Source organism: Marmota flaviventris, chromosome 2 (genome assembly GCF_047511675.1).
Source record: "Marmota flaviventris isolate mMarFla1 chromosome 2, mMarFla1.hap1, whole genome shotgun sequence".
Taxonomy (NCBI): Eukaryota; Metazoa; Chordata; class Mammalia; order Rodentia; family Sciuridae; genus Marmota; species Marmota flaviventris.
Genome location: NC_092499.1, coordinates 63616133 through 63632790, shown reverse-complemented (window position 1 = coordinate 63632790; position 16658 = coordinate 63616133). Strand labels below are relative to the sequence as shown.

Sequence of the window (16658 nt, the reverse complement as noted above, 5' to 3'; positions counted from 1 at the left end):
TTTCTGGCATTCAACTTGTGCATAGAGGACCTGTGACCCCAGCTGTTAGAACCAGGACCTTGGAGCAGCTGGTTTCTGGGATCCAGTTCTCCAGGGATAGACCATCTGCTGCCATGTGAGAGAATCCTGAGAAAGAAAAGATCACAAGACCTCTTTGTGTTCCTTTACTTTGCACCAGCTCCTCCTGTTTTCTTCTTCTCCTCTCACCTAGTAGAACGTGAGAAGCAAGATGAATCAGTACTGAAGACTCACATGATTTCCCTGTTTCCCTTTCCCCACTCCACCCCACCAGCACATCCGGCTCCATTGAAAAATACTAGTTTCCAAGGTAGGCAGGCAGATTTCTATGGCTGGATTCCAGTAAATTAGTGCTATAGAGCAGAATTTCATTTTATTGTGAATAACATGGCTTTGGATTTTAGGACTTAAAAATCCCAACACATTGGGGCTGGGATTGTGGCTCAGTGGTAGAGCACATGCGAGGCCCTGTGTTCAATCCTCAGCACCACATAAAAATAAATAAGTAAAATAAAGATTTTTTTTTTTTTTTAAAGTCCCAACACATGGAGAAGAAACCCAAGATTTCACATTATTTAGCCTTGTGCCCAGGGCCTTTCTTGGCACCAGCTTGATTTTCTAAATCGCCATCTATTTCCTGCTAACCCTGGAAACATGTGCTACTTCCCACCACAAACCATCTCTTCTTGCTTCTCTGCTTTCTTTTTGCCTTTATCTCTTACTAGTTGGTTCTTCCCGTACTCCTTCATCCTGTGGTTATAGTCCTACTTCCCCTAAGTTGGAGTTCTGATACCGTATCTTCCCTCTTCTCTGGTCTCTTCCCCATTATATTAATCTTTCTTCAAGAACCTCTAGTGGCCCATATTGATTCCTGTTATGGTCACTTACTAGACAGGAGGCTCTTAGAGAATAGAACCAGGGACGTTTTTCATCATTCCACCTGCCTCCTTCTATTGTCTGCCAACGTGCTTTGGTATTTAGTAAAATCTTGTCAAAAGAATAGATGAATAAATGTACTCCTTACATGAAATCTAGAAGATTAACAGAGCAGATGTTATGTAATTATGTAGTTAGATCATTGTAACTTGGTTGGGGCTCCTTAACTGTACCCTCAGAGACACTGAAGTCACCACAAGGATAGACTCTGTATAATTTACTTTACTGTCTTCTGGGTAAAAGTTATATCCAGTTTTTGGAGGACAAGAAATTAAGCAGTGCCAGGTGTAGTGGCGCACACCTTGTAATCCCAGTGAAAAAGACAAGGTCTGTAGCCCTGGCAGCTTCAACCACCATCTCCAAACCATCAAAGTACCCACAATCTTTTATTGTCCCTTTTAGTCATTGTCTCTGTCTTATGGTACGGCCAGGCCCAACATACACCCCATAGAATGTACAATGCTCACTGCATGCTCTGCCCTAAACCCAGTCTCATCTCTTTCTTCAAAAAAGACCAGTTGGACTTCTATGCCTCAACTACTGGTGAGTGCTTTTCAGAAACATGGTGTTTCGCAGGGTTTAGGTCACTGCCCCAGCAGATCTGTGATCCAGCCATAACTAGCTAATGTTTCATTCTTTGCAGATGTCCAGGTCTCTGTGAGTAGCAGTGGCCTCTTGAGCACCTGAGTGAAGCAAACAGTGCCTGGCTCACTGATGATACCTGGCATGGGCTGTTTATTTGGGTCTTTGGCAGAAAGGTTTCAGTGATCCTGTGTCTGGCTGGATGGCTGACCCTCTGATTCTAGGTCACATCCCAGTTCTGTATTGTCAGCCTTCTTTTCACATATTCATCTTAGAAAAATTATGTTCTCAGCTGAAAATTATTCCATGTCTTCTAATTGTATCCTTGGTATCTGTGATCTTTAAATATCTCCATTTTTTTTATAGTGAGCAGAGATTAATAAAAGAAATGGGCCTTTTCCCTCCACTTCTCTGGGAAAATGTAGTTCACTTAGACATGAACCAAGGTGTGTGTGCACAGGTAAACTCCTTAGTCCATATTCTTCTCCAGACAGGGGGAGCTTTTGTCAGTGAACCCTGCCACGTAATTTGCAGGTCTTGGGATAAATGCCCTAGTAGCTTCTTTAATCAAGGAGCTCCCCTGTGGCAGGGAGAAAGGTAAGCCCAAATTCAAATCCAGACTCTGTTACTAAGTAGCCATGAAACCTTAGACCATCACTAAAGTTTTCAGAACCTTAGTTTGGTTTTCTCATCTGAACAAATTGAGTCTTATACCACTTTCTTTGTAGTGTGGGAGAACTCATGAGTAATGATTTTGAGGTGTCAGTATAGTACCTGATGATAAATATTAATTCTCTTCCTCACTTCCACCCATTTGAAAATTTAAAGGTTCCCTTCTTAAAGACCTGCTGTGTATGCTTGGCACGAGGAATTACTATTAGATGATAGAATTGGAAATTAAACCACAACTTTGACCTTTGTACCTAGAAACCTAATCCTCATTTAAACTCTGAACCTTCAGTTAATAGTCATCAGTTTGTAGTTACCCTCTGAGGTTGGTTGGTGCCTAAACAGATGACTGGGGTCTTCCTTCAGGTGGGGCATTCAGAAAGAACAGAGCACACAGCCGAGCACTTGGTGTAGATGATAGGGTGAAGGAGAGGAAACCAGGTAGCCATTTCTGATGAGAAAAAAATGAACTTCCTCTGCCTTCTCCTCACCCTTCTTGTACCCTTAAGAGAAGCATATAATATTTGTTAACACACATAGAATAGCCTAGCTCCCTAGTTCTGTGGTCACCCCACCTTCCTGGTGGGTAGAGGTAGGGGACAGCTGTAGGCTCTGTTTTTTAGGTCACAATATTGGGACTTTAACACTGAGTGGCCCAGGCCTGGACCTGGAGCAGCAGGATAAAGGAGGGCATCTTCCTGCCTGCCCCTTCTTTTAGCCAGTCATGATAGTGGAAGGGGAGTGGGGAATCAGTCACAGCTGGCAGCCTGTTCCCCTAGGGTCCCTGAGCTGCAAAAACAAGGAGAGGTGAAAGGGTGACATGCCATATGGAGGCCATTTGTCAGCCAAGAGCAGCCTGGACTGTACAGCCAAGAAGGGAAACGGGAAGGGGCTGCTTACTGATGAGCTTGAGTAAGGGGAGAGGAAATAAAGATCTTCCTAAGTGCTCATCTTGCTCTGCATTCTGCCTACTTCCTTTCCAAATACCCAGTTATTTCTGAAACAGTCCTTTTCCTTTGTTTTGCCAAAAGCTTTTCCCTACACCATTCCAAAAATAAGAGACAAGAGAATAGTTTGCTATGTGAAAATAAATGTAAAAACTCATCAGTACTGGGCTGGGGATGTGGCTCAAGCAGTAACGCGCTCGCCTGGCATGCGCGGGGCGCTGGGTTCAATCCTCAGCACCACATAAAATAAAGATGTTGTGTCCACCAAAAACTGAAAAACAAATATTAAAAATATGTAATGAGAAAAAGAAAAAAAAGTGTGTCACATTGGATTGGATAGAGAGAAAGGATGGGAGAGGAGGGGAGGAGTAGGGAGGATAGGAAGGGCAGCAGAATAGAATAAACAATACGATTGATATATGTACATTCCATGTATGTATTATATATCAAATGCATTCTACTGTCATGTATGACTAAAAAAAATAAATAAATAATTTTTTAAAAAATTCTCTCTCTCTCTCTCTCTCTCTCTCTCTCTCTCTCTCTTCTCTCTCTCCCCCTCTCTCTCCTCTCTCTCTTAAAAAAAAAAAACTCAGTACCTGTACATGCTAGGCATGATACAGTGATGTAGTTTTATTATTTTTAATTTCTAACTCCATGCTAGAGAGCAGTACCCATGGATCTGGGTATTGCTGTTGAAGAGTAAGAGCTTTGTAATGTTTTGAACAACCAATAAAAAAAAAAAGAGAGAAAAAAAAATGAAGAGTAAGGCTCAGAGAAGACAGGATGGTTGATAGGCTGAAGAACTGGCTCCTGGGGCCAACCAAGATTCATCTGTCTAACCCTGTGCAACCCGATCCTGTTAGGGACTGTATTTTCTTCCCCTCCCCTCTTCCCTCCCTGCTTGCTTTCTTCTTGCTTTCATTCTTTCTTTCTTGGATTGAACCCAGGGGCATTTTACCACTGAGCTACATTCCCACCCTTTTTATTTTTCATTTTGAGACAGGATTTCACTAAGTTGCTGAAGCTAGTCTTAACCTTAGGATCCTCCTGCCTCGGCCTCCCAAATGACTGAAATTGCAGACTTGCATCTGTGCATCTGACTACAGGAAGTATAATTTCATGGTTAAATACCAATTTAGAGAAAACAAGATAAAAACCCTGGAGAGGGATTCTCTTTGCTACAGGCTGTTATTGACTCATCTCAAATCAGAAACTATTGTGTCCTGTTGTAGTTAAAAACAAGACAGAATTTTCAAGTAGGCAAATTTTTGCAAGTCACAGCACTTTTCTATTAAGGATCTACTATCTTCCACATTCTGTACCAAGCACTGGAGATACAAAAATGAGCAGAACAAGGTCCTGCCCCCCTAATACAGCTTGGATGGGTTGGTAGGTGGGTGGTAGGGGAGTGGGAAGATGGCAGAAGGGCAACCCATGAGAAATTGCAGAGACATTAATATGGTGGTAGTTTATAGAGAGGAATGAAGATGTTATGGAAACACAGAGGAAGAATAATAAAGTTACTGTTTATTGAACACTTAGTGTGTGACAGACCATTTCTAGGTACTTGACCTGTAAAATTATGGTTAATTTGCATAGCAACCTCACAAGGTAGATACCTTTTGTGTCCTCGTTTTACATACAAATGAGGAAACTGAGGAATAGAAGACCTCCTGAGACTGCACAGTGGATAACCATGAGAGCAGCACACAACCTGGCACCCCAATACTTGGGCCATGCTGGAAGGCTCTACCCTGTGCTGCTCATTAATCCTCTATGTTAGGGGCAATAAAGAAAATGGTTCCTCCTCCATGAGGTAGAGGGAGTAGGGAACCCACTCCTAAAATAAGATGGTTGGGCTTTGGGCCAGACCTACCTGTCAGTTGCTGATGTCCTAGAGCAGGATCTAGGTTGGGCCTCTCTTAGGAAAATGACAGTGGGGACTGAGAGGAGATACAGGGCTAAGTACTTAGATAGCCTAAGCCTTGGCGGTTTCTCCCTGTGTTCTCCACCCCAGCACCAATGCCACACCCAGAAAGTCCCCCCCACACACAGCATTTTTTGTTTATTTTATTAAATTTCTGCCACTGATTTTAATTTTTTGTAGTTTTTTTATTTCAAATTGGTAAAATGACATTTTTTTTTCTGAAACAGACAATGAAAAGATATTAACTGCAGTCACCATATAATCCTAACTATATGCTAGACTGCTTTAATTGTTTTGCATATATTATCTCATTTTATTGCCAAAGTTCAATGATTTGTTAACTCCATTTTGTGAATGAAGAAATTGAGGCATAAAGCCACTAAATTGCCTTAGACTTACACAGCCAGAAAAGAGTGCATCTGAGATTCAAAGGATGAGAAAATGAATCCAGGGTCCAAGGTCTTGAGCATCCTTGAATGCTGCCTCCCAATTATAGAAAAAAATGAACCTATCAAACATGTAGTGTTTGCGGTATCTAATTCATGTGGCAACCGACAAATTTCATAGTGGCCAGATGTTAAATGCCTTACCTTCCTGTATTTAGAACATTTAGGAAAAATTAGGCATTTGGGGCAAATAATGATGCAGAGATGCATAAAGGCTTTCTATTAGATGGCATTTATAGTGTGGGTGCTCTTTGCTGTGTTCCCCACTATCCTTTTTGCCTGCATGCTTAATAGCAACAGAGGAAAAGAATTCAAATGCAGTATATTACTTTAATATATAAGAAAATGCCCACATTCTAAAGTCTTAATGTAATGCCTTATTTCACACTCCTAGTTTGTTTATTTATTTATTCATTCATTCTAATCAGTTATACATGGCAGTAGAATGCTCTTCAATTCATTGTACACTAGTGGAGCACAATTTTTCACTTCTCTGGTTGTACACAAAGTAGGGTCACACCATTCGTGCAATCATACCTAGGGTAATAAAGTCCGTCTCATTCTACCATCTTTCCTATCCCCATGCCCCCTCCCCTCCCCTCCCCTCCCCTCCCACCTCTTGCCCAATCCAAAGTTCCTCCACTCATCCCATGTCCCCCCATTATGGATTAGCATCCACTTATCAGAGAAAACATTTGGCCTTTGGTTTTTGGGGATTGGCTAACTTCGCTTAGTATAATATTTTCTAACTTCATCCATTTACCTGCAAATGCTATAATTTTATTCTCTTATTGTTGAGCAATATTCCATTATGTATATATATCACAGTTTCTTTATCCATTCACCTATTGAAGGGCATCTAGGTTGGTTCCACAGTTTGACTATTGTGAATTGTGCTACTATAAACATTGACACCCAGAAAGTTTTGAGATACATAGGCTATGCTTCCCTACTTCCTGCCTCCGCCCTGGGGTGTGTGAGAAGTTCTGAAAAATGGGATCCTGGCTGGACAATGGGCTTCCTGTCTGATTGCTATGAAGGTTTGTCTCATACAAGGGGCAGGTTGCAAATGGCATGAGAAGTCATCTCACTTCCTTTTCACTGCAACCTGTTTTAGACTTTGGACTGTTGGACTGTAGGAAGGCAGAAGGCTGGGAAAGCTGTGGACAGAAGCAGCCCTGGACTCCCGCCTGCTTTCCTGCTCCCACTGCAAGCCTTTGGCAAGAGTCTGCCCCAGTGACGGAACTTCTGCATGAAGAGAGGTGTCTCTGGCCCCTCATGCCCTGTGCTCAGTTTGAAACCACATGACTACAATGCATTTACAGATAAGCCTCAGAGAGATGGTGAGGCCAGCCACACAGACAACTTCAGACGGAAATGCAAACGTCAGAAGAGACCTCAGATGTGGTCTGGTTCATGGACTTCATATATTGAGACTGAAGCCCAAGGAGACAAGTGACCATAGCCATTACCCAGATTGTCCTTGTCCCTGAAATCTCCATGCTAAGCTTCCCTTGGCAGGTTTTGGATATTTGAGGAAAAGCCAGATTCCAAGACCCTCTGATGTGCCTAGTGCCATGGAGTGGGAAGCCAGCCTTCTTAGGTTCAAATCTTTTCTGTGCCACTTATTTGTTGGGTAACCATGAGCAAGTATCTTAACCTCTCTTACTTCATTTGCTCATCTATATAACAATGTAAGAGCAGGTTTCTTACAGGGCTTTTATAAAGCTTTAAGGAGTTGCACATATCAGGTCAATAAGGAGAGACTACTGATCTTTCTTTTTTTTTTTTTGACAAATAGTCCTTGGGTTCTTTTTCTTTCTTTTTCTTTTTAGACAGAGAGACACACAGAGAGAGAGAATTTTTTTTTTAATATTTATTTTTTAGTTTTCAGCGGACACAACATCTTTGTATGTGGTACTGAGGATCGAACCCAGACCGCACGCATGCTAGGTGAGAGCGCTACCGCTTGAGCCACATCCCCAGCCTGACTACTGACCTTTCTAAAGGAGGCCTCAGAAGAAACCTTTTGACTAAATCAGATGGTCACTCTTTCTCCCCCTTTGTATTTGTCTGGAATGTTCTAATTCTGACTTGCCTGGGAGACGCCACCCCCCCACACCCCACTTGGAGGAGCAGAATCACCTCCCATTTGAACAAGGCAGCTCACAGCGGAGTCAGCTCACTTGCAAAGTAGCTAAGTGTTGCTAAAGCACAGGCTGAGTGCATGGGGGCAGGCATGGAGGGCGAACCAAAGAACCCCAGGAGGTTTTCCTGGTGTCCTGTCCTCCTCAGCAGGCCCAGCCTAACTTCATGGCCAAGATTGCAGTCTCAGAGCCATTGTGGCTGCTGCATCCACCACTACCTTTTACATGTTCATCTCAACTCAGCCAAGGTTCCTTGTCCTCAGCTGTAGAATGGAGAGGCTGGAGTGCCTGCTTCATGCAGGGAAAAATTTTTTAAGAGTGCTTGGCCTGGATGGTACATTCTGTTTACAGTAACCACCATTTTCCTTGTCTCATAAATTGCACATTTGAGCACCTTTGTTCTCTTTAATCTCCTTGCCTTTTCTCTGGCTCTCTGCTCCTAATAACCCATTGAGAGTGAAACAGAAATTGGAGCTTAATATACCAAGAAAGGATCTGAGAGCAAACACATAAATAGGGCTTTTCTAAACAACCCTAAGCTTGGGGCCCTCAGTGCCAGATACTGTCGTTTTTCCATATCTGCCTTCCCCCACTTCCCCTTTTTTATGGATGCACTATAGTTCCACATCTGCTTTTTAACTGCAAATTTTATGCCTCATAGTGTAGTTCTAGATTCTTTCTGCTGTTTTCAGATCCCCAGACCCATTTGCTGAGTTCTAGCCAGGAACTCCTTCATTAAAACTCTGCTGACCACTACACTGGCCTTACTAGCCCTGTATTAGGCAACTTTCTGTCACTGTGACAAAATACCTGAGAAATTCAACTTAAAAAGAGAAGACTTACTCTGACCCATGAGGTCTCACTCAGTCCATGGTCACTTGGCCCTATTGCTTTGGGCCTTTGCAAGAACTTCATGGCATGTGGTGAGCATAGCTGTTTACCTTATGGTGGTTGGAATGGAAAGAGAGAGAGAGAGAGAGAGCGCGAGAGCGAGCGCGCACAAGCGCACGCAAGCATGCACCAGGACCTAAATATCCCTTTAAAGAAAAGAACATCAGAACTTATTCATACTATCTGACTGTAAGTTAGTACTCATTTATTACTGGACCCTGGTCTGGCTCACCTTTTGAAATCTAATACTTAGACAAGAGTTGGTGGGAAGAAAAATCAGGTTTATTTAAAGACTAGCACCCTAGAAGATGGGGAGAAGCAATCACCTCTCTTTATCCCAGACCCCAGGCAAAAAACAAAACCTTGGGGACCTCAGGTATATGAAAAGGGTATTATAGAGAGGAAAAGAGGAGGTTCAGGTGTCGCTGAGCATGAAGGCTGCATACTGGGCAGGCATATATCTCCCCACCACTTTCTCTGTTGTGAACATTGCAGTGGATCTTGACCTCCTGAGCCTAGTCTAGTCCCTGTAGTTCCTTAGGGAAACATTACTTTTCTGCAAGTTAAACTTCACAGCAATTTGCATTCTCTATGTTAGCTGATGTATAGAACTAAAGAGTAAGGAGGGACTTACATACTATTCTGATGTAATCTGAAGGTCACCAGATGTTCTATTTTATAGAAATCTCAAGAAAGGTTATTTAGCAGTTAACATCTTAATCATTTAAGTGAAGCTTCTCTAAAATAACAGCAGAGGGCGAAGGGCAAGTAATTTTATAAAAGGATAGCTTGCGAAGGATTAGCTATAACCAGCCTTTCCTCTTTTTCCCCCTCTCTTACCAGCCCCTGGTAGCCACTGTTCTGCCCTGCTTTCAATTTCTATGAGATCAGCTCTTCAAGATTGCACATATGAGTGAGCTCATATGGTATTTTTCTTTCTGTGCCTGGCTTATTTCATTTAATATAATGCTTCCAGTTCCATCCATGTTGTTCCAAATGACAGGATTTCATCATTTTTATGGCTAAAGAGTATTTGGTTGTATATATATTCCACATTTTTTTTTTTTATTCATTGATTAGCTGATGGACTCTTGGGTTGTTTCCTTTTCTTGGCAGTTGTAAATAGTGCTATAGCAAACATGGGAGTGGAAATGTCTCCTCAACATACTGGTTTAATTTCATTTGGACATAATTGGGGGATTGCTGGATCATATGGTAGTTCTATTTTTTTATTTTTTTGAGTGATGTTTTCAATTTACAATGGGTTTATCAGAACATGACCCTATATTAGTTTAAAGAGAATATATTACTAAAATAGATTTTACTTATTTCCTTTCACCTTTTTAATATGGCTACTGGGAAATTTAAAACAACCTCTGTGACCCACGTTATATTTCTATGGACTGTGCTATGCTAGGATGTGATTTTCCTCCGTTCCTTTCTCCCCCACCCACCTTAGTTTGGCTCCTATCTGTCTGTCTTTTTCTTCTTTTTTTTAATATTTATTTTTTAGTTATCGGCGGTCACAACATCTTTGTATGTGGTGCTGAGGATCGAACCCGGGCCGCACGCATGCCAGGCGAGTGCGCTACCGCTTGAGCCACATCCCCAGCCCCTGTCTGTCTGTCTTCTTTACCCTGGGCTGTCATCCCTCCCAGTTGCCAGATAGTAAGATTGTTTGCCTGGAAGGACACCCTGTGCTAATAGAGAAGCTCACACTCAAGCACTTATGTCAAATCATTGATTTACCTTAGAGTTGGCAGTAGTGTGTGTGTGTGTGTGTGTGTGTGTGTGTGTGTGTGTGTCCTCTTTAGATCTTAAGCTCTTGGTGGGTATGTGGTTCTGCCACACTTAACCTGTACAGCCTTCCTAGGGTTTGGGTGGAGAAGACCCATCTTTCTTTTCTCTTCTTTCTTTCTTTTTTTTTTAATTGAAGATGGACACAATATCTTTATTTATTTTTATATGGTGCTGAGGATTGGACCCAGGGCCTCACATGCACACTGGGCGCCCTACCCCTGAGCCCCAGCCCAAGACCCACTCTTTCTTGTTTGATGGATTTAAAACCCAGCAGGGACATTTACAAATCTGCAGTTTGGGGAGTTAGGGTTTGGAAGAACTCCTTCCATGAATTCTTAGGAAAGCTTTTCTCTGGCCCTCCTTTCTTTCAGTATCTTCATTAAACACCTATTTCTCTGTGTTCCCCTGTGTCCTAAATGCTAATACACCCATGCTTTTGTCTAAAACTACGCATCTCAGACCTGTGAGTGAACACTTGACCCAATACATTTTCTGAAGTCCTCAGTTCCTGTTTAGGACTCTAGTGTTTTCTTGATGATGTCTAGCAGCCAGAAACCTCTTTTGTTGAGTCTTCTGAAAGTGCACTAGACATCAGATTTTTCAGAGGCTCTGGGAGTGCATACTCCCCACATCTTGTTTTGAAGGGACCGGAGTATTTGTTCCTTTGTTAAACTTAACACTTTGACCCCACGGCCTTTCCTGGAGCTTGTTTTACTATGCTTGTTATGGAATGTTATAAAACTTTGTTTTGTTTGGCCTCTTCCTCCTGGAAGACTGGGCCCTGAAACAACAAAAGCACAACACAGAAGGGCAGATGAGGCCTGTGAGAAGGGTGTTAGGCTGAGGTGATTCTTAGGTGGAAGTCTGGCCAGGTTATCTTGCTTCTCTCCCATCTGCATCTTCACAGTTGACTGGATGGACTCTCCCTGAATGTCTGTTGTGTGCCAGGCACCCTGAGGGATTGTCTCCCCTCTCCCTGTGCACCCAGGGGGCCCAAGTGCCTGTGGGAACAGTGAAATGCAAAGAGGAAGCTAGGAAGAGAAGTTTTTGTTGTTGTTTTTCTTTTCCCTTTTCTTTTCTCTAATACCTGGCTTTCTCCCTCTCTTTTAAAAATTATGGGCATTGCCATATCAGATGAGTTCATTGTCCTATTGGGGTCAAGGAACTTGAATTCCTTCTGTGGACTTGAGCATCAGAGAGAACCCAATATACAGATTGTTAGCCTCCGACCCAGGATAGTGGTGGCTTTTGAAGCCGCTGATTTATTTGCTGTGTGGGTTTTGCTCTTCCTTGATGTTTTTCCCTTTTCTGTTAATCCCAGGTATCACTGAAGGGGTCCACTCCAGCTAGACTCTCCCACTCTGCTCTTTGGGCAAAAGAACCATGTGTGCTTGTGGTGTCTTAAAATGCCCTTGTCCTTGTTTATTTCTGACCTTTCTAATTTTTTTCTTCTTCCTTGAACCTGGGATAGCAAACATCTTATGACACTGGCCCTGACATGCATATTTTCTTTGTGGGACCTTCATGGATAAACATAAAAGAGTTTGCGTACTGAATTTATTTAGTATATAAGGTTTCTATACTGTAAAGAGACTCTGCTGCCTCTGGTCCACCTCATGTAGGGTTTAACACACATTTTCCCACTTCAAACTGCCACCTCTCTTCCTGATGAAATGAAAGCCTGTCTGAGGTGCCACTTCCTCCCAGAGCCACTGTGAGTTTCCCCACATGGGATGCAATCTCTTCTGCTCTCAGCTTTTCCTCTCTGGCACATGAATCACATTCTTTGACTTGTGTCAGAATAAATCTGTATGCAGAATATCTTTGGAAGGATGCAGTAAAGTCGGTGTGATGCCTTTTAGGGAGAAGAGCTGAACAGCTAGGGCACAGACGAGGGGCTTGCTTTTGGCTATATAGCCTTTCTTTTGAATTTTATACTATGTATGTATATACACACATATATATTATACATACTTCCCATGAAATATATAAATATATATTTAGATATATTAAATATTTTATATTAATATAGTATATATTTACATACGTGTATGGATTTTCCCCAGGAATTGTTTTTGGTAAAAGTATTATTTAAATAACAAAAACTCAATCTGTAAAACATTACGAGAAAACATTGGAGGGTATGTTTTATAACCTCCGAGTAGGGAAAGTGTCCCTAAACCAAGGAGAAACCCGGAAACCATGAAGAAAATGATTTTTTAAATGTATGTGTGTGCATATCTGTTATATCCCTATTTGGCTACTAGTGCCAGAAGTGCTTTTTATCCTTATTCAGAACTACAGCATACTGATCCCTATACAATAATCAATAAATATTAGCTGAATTAAAACTAAATTGAATTGCAAGTTGCTTCATTGTAGACCTCACATTTTTTCACTTATTAAAATGAGGGCTAGATGACCTCCAGGGTCTTACTCAAGATTCTGTGGGTTTTATAGGCAGAAACACATAGCAGAACAGAAGCGGCCCTTCCCGGTGAGAACCGCGCTTTCCCAGCATACTGGCCCTGTCTTTGAGTCTTTGCTGCTCTCAGGAAATGAGCTAATTAGACACAATCTGAGGAGAGCCAGGGAGTAAGTCTGGGAGGTCTGTGACAGCCTTGCTGCCCTTATCAAAAGAGGGAAAGTGAAGGGGTAAAGCAGTTCATGACTGCTAGCTCTCTGAACAACTTGGCTCTCCTGTCAGGACTCTGGGCCAGGTATACCATGGGGAGATCAGAGGTGTGTTTTTTTTAAGGGAGCTGAGTAGCTTATTTGGGCTCATCTCTTAATTTCAGAGAAACTGCCAGACTCTGGATCCTTTGGCATCTGTGCTAGCTCTGTTTGTTAACAGCTTTTTGAAAATAGTAGGTCTGGGTGGACAATTTAGTAGTAGAGTGTATGCCTAACATGTACAAGGTCCTGGGTTCAATTCCTCTGCACTACCAAGAATGAGTAAATGAAAGAAAAGAGAAAATGGCCTTCGCTCCTCATCTTCAATTATGTGTAGCTTTAGCCAGTTGCAGTGGCACACACCTGTCCAGTGGCTTGGGAGGCTGAGGCAGGAAGATTGCAGGTTCAAAGCCAGTCTCAAAAATTTAGGGAGACCCTGTCTGTAAATAAAATATAAAAAAGGGCTGGGGATGTGTTTAAGTGCCCTTGGGTTCAATCCCTAGTACCAAAAAACAAAAGCAGTACAGACCAATGATTTGTAGCTTGAAGCAGAAAACTGTCACCTCTCTTTGTACCTGGAATCTACCTCCAACCCATTTGGCAGTCAGCCTGCTAATAACATTCTGGACTAGAGAAAGGTGGTACTGGGAGAGGCTATAAGGAGTTTGGGGATGGGAGCAAGCTTGCACCTTATCTTGGATAGTCAGACACTGCCATGTGACTCCCAGCCACTCTGGGCCTGTTAGAGGAAGTAAAAAAAGAGAATGACCATTCCAGTTTTCATACAGATAGATGTCTATAATATTCAGGATTGGGGTGGGTTATGGTCAGTAAAATTGAATTTCCTTTGGAAGAAGCTCAGTCAATCTTGCATTTTAAGATATTTAGAAAGTTGAAGTTCATGGGTGCCTGGCCATCCTGCCTTCCCACAGCCCACCCTTCCAAACATTGATCTCTTAGTGTCCTCATTGGGCCCCTCTCATTTTGTTGGCCCTAGCGTCCAATGTACTGTGTGGAGCTTCAGTTTTGCAGTCTGTCCCCAGGAGAATGAGAGATCACCCTCTTCTTCCTGCAGGCTACTCAGACCTTCTAGGTCCTCTTAAGTTATTTCTACAGCTTATCTAGGCCAGGGTACCACCACAGGTAGGCTCCACTTGCCATCTCCTTAACTGACAAGTTTGAAGGGGTGAAAGGAAGGTGACCTTGACACATACCCCCCTTACACGCTACTCTGCTCCTGGGTCAAGAGTAGGATCTGCTGGTGGAAAGAACTCAGGTTCAGAATCAGAGGACCTGACTCTGCTCCCAAGTCTGCCTTCACCCTGCCTTGAGTTTGGCTAAAAGTCACTTCATTTTTGTGGGCCTTATTGTTCTTATCTTCAAAGCAGAGAAATGATATCTACTACAGTTGTGAGGCTAAACAAATAAGACAGGAGGTGAAGGAGCTTTTAAAACTAGATTGTTGTGTGGACAGAAAAATATGGGACATAACTATGGGATAGAGACAAGTGATACCAGAGCATGGAAGATGCACAGGGCTTGGGAAGCCTCCCAAGAAATTAATCAGAAATTCCCTCAGAAGCCAAAGCATTCTTCTTATTCCTCCAAGTTCTTTCTGACATTGATGTCAGAAACAAGGCTAACGTTGCCCCCGTGGGCTAACAGTATTGAATCTCCTCTCACTCTGAGTCAGAACCATGTTTCAAACTGAGAGTGGTGGCACGTGCCTGTAATCGCAGCATCTTGGGAGAATGAGGCAGGAGGGCCTCAGTTTTAAGGCTAGCCTGGGCAATATAGTGAGATAAAAAATAAAAAAGGATTGGAGCCAGACAAGGTGGTTCAGACCTGTAATCCCAGCCACTAAAGAGGCTGGTAGGTTTGAAGTCAGCCACAGAAACTTTCTGAGACCTTGTCTCAAAATAAAGAATTACAAGGACTGGGGATGTAACTCAGTGGTAAAGCACCATCTGGGTTAAATACCTAGTACAAAAAAAAAAAAGCAGTATCTCCTGTGGAGTTATGGATACAGTTCCCTGAAGACAGTGGGGAGGGAGAGGGAAATGTTGCGAACAGACAGACTTCCCTGTCAGTGGCGACCTAAATTCCAGGGTTCCTGTTGAGGCCCTCAGAGCTGTGTCATCAAGTGGAGACACCCCCTGAAAGCTTCACTGCTCTCTCTGTCTTTGCAGTGTGTCCCCTGCCCCCGGAGCCAGAGAATGGTGGCTACATATGCCACCCCCGGCCCTGCAGAGACCCCTTGACAGCAGGCAGTGTCATCGAGTACCTCTGTGCAGAAGGCTACATGTTGAAGGGTGACTACAAATACCTGACGTGTAAGAATGGCGAGTGGAAGCCGGCCATGGAGATTAGCTGCCACCTCAACGAGGGTCAGTCTGCAGAGGAGAAGGGGGTATTCTGGGCCTCTGTTTTCTTTCAGCTCCTGGGAAGTGGCACCTTCTGCCTTCAGAGAGCCTTTGGCTGTGCTGCAGCACAGCTCTGCTTGATGCCCTGCAGCTTCCCTTCCTTTGGGATTTCATGTCTTTGTGGAAAACATTGGGGTTGCTGGTGCATGTCCATTAGATTCCACTGAGTCACCAGTGGGCTCCCTATCTTTACCGAGGCATCTACCCTGCTATGTAAAGCTCCTTTGATGTTTAGGATCTCTTGTTTGCCTAGCCAAGTGCTGGTGACCTTTGACCATGTTCTGCTAGCACAGTGAGCGCAATGCTAACACCTTCTCCAGTGGCTCTCATTTTTCCTTGAATGGAAATGGACTGTTTTTGTTATGGAGCTATAGTCCAGCTAGATGGATGCCCCCTCTCTTCTCCTGCCTCCTTCTCTCTTGCATGACAGGAAAATTCAGCCACCTGAAGAGAAGTGAGTGTCATATGGCCATCTTTGTGTTTTATACATGGGCTTCTAGACCAGAACACATGGGGCCCATGACAACCCAGAGAAGAGGGGGCACCAGCCTGATATTTAGAGCCAGAGCTGTGGGACCTCATGGTAGAGGCTTGTTGCAGCTCAGTTCTAAATTACCCTGCCATGGAGGGGAACATGGGTGACTCAATAAGTTGGAACATAATGCCCATTTTAATGGTTGGTGTTCATCAACCTACTACTGAAGGCAAGATCAGAGTGGTTTATAAAAGTAAGATCTCCAGGGTTAAGTGAACTTAGCATCAGATGTATTGAAAAGGCTGGAAGTGAGGGAAATTTATTATTCAGGAAACAGAAGGAAATGTTTCCTTTCCAGGAGCACCATACGTACATAGGCCATCCACATTGTCCTTTTGAAAAGGTGCAGCCACTGGATGACTCTGTATGACTTTCTGCAGGTGACATTTGACTGTATCAGCTTTGGGGCTCATGTTTTATGTGTCTGGCTACAAAATGATTCTGACAATGGCTTGTTTTCATAGACAAAGAAACCCACACATCACTCGGGGTTCCCACACTGTCTATAGTGGCTTCCACTGCCAGCTCCGTGGCGCTCATTCTCCTCCTCGTGGTGCTGTTTGTGCTGCTGCAGCCAAAGCTGAAGTCTTTCCATCACAGCAGGTGAGCCCAGCACCTCTGGTGCTGCTTTGGGGCAGGCAGCAAGCATCACCATGGGTGC

The 16658-nt window shown here is 43.2% G+C and overlaps 1 protein-coding gene and 1 long non-coding RNA gene across 3 annotated transcripts in view; one reads left to right on the top strand and one right to left on the bottom strand.

The window, feature by feature from the left end:
- Positions 1-16658, bottom strand: part of LOC139704696 (uncharacterized) — an 84144-nt gene that overhangs the window by 15082 nt on the left and 52404 nt on the right. The window lies entirely within an intron of this gene.
- The window catches only part of Susd6 (sushi domain containing 6), a 105293-nt gene that overhangs the window by 78867 nt on the left and 9768 nt on the right, over positions 1-16658 (top strand). For both annotated transcript variants that reach the window (XM_027929452.3, XM_071607926.1), the window contains 2 exons: positions 15229-15426; positions 16462-16600. In XM_027929452.3, coding sequence (XP_027785253.1) covers positions 15229-15426; positions 16462-16600 — 337 coding nt within the window. The remainder of the gene's footprint in view (positions 1-15228; positions 15427-16461; positions 16601-16658) is intronic.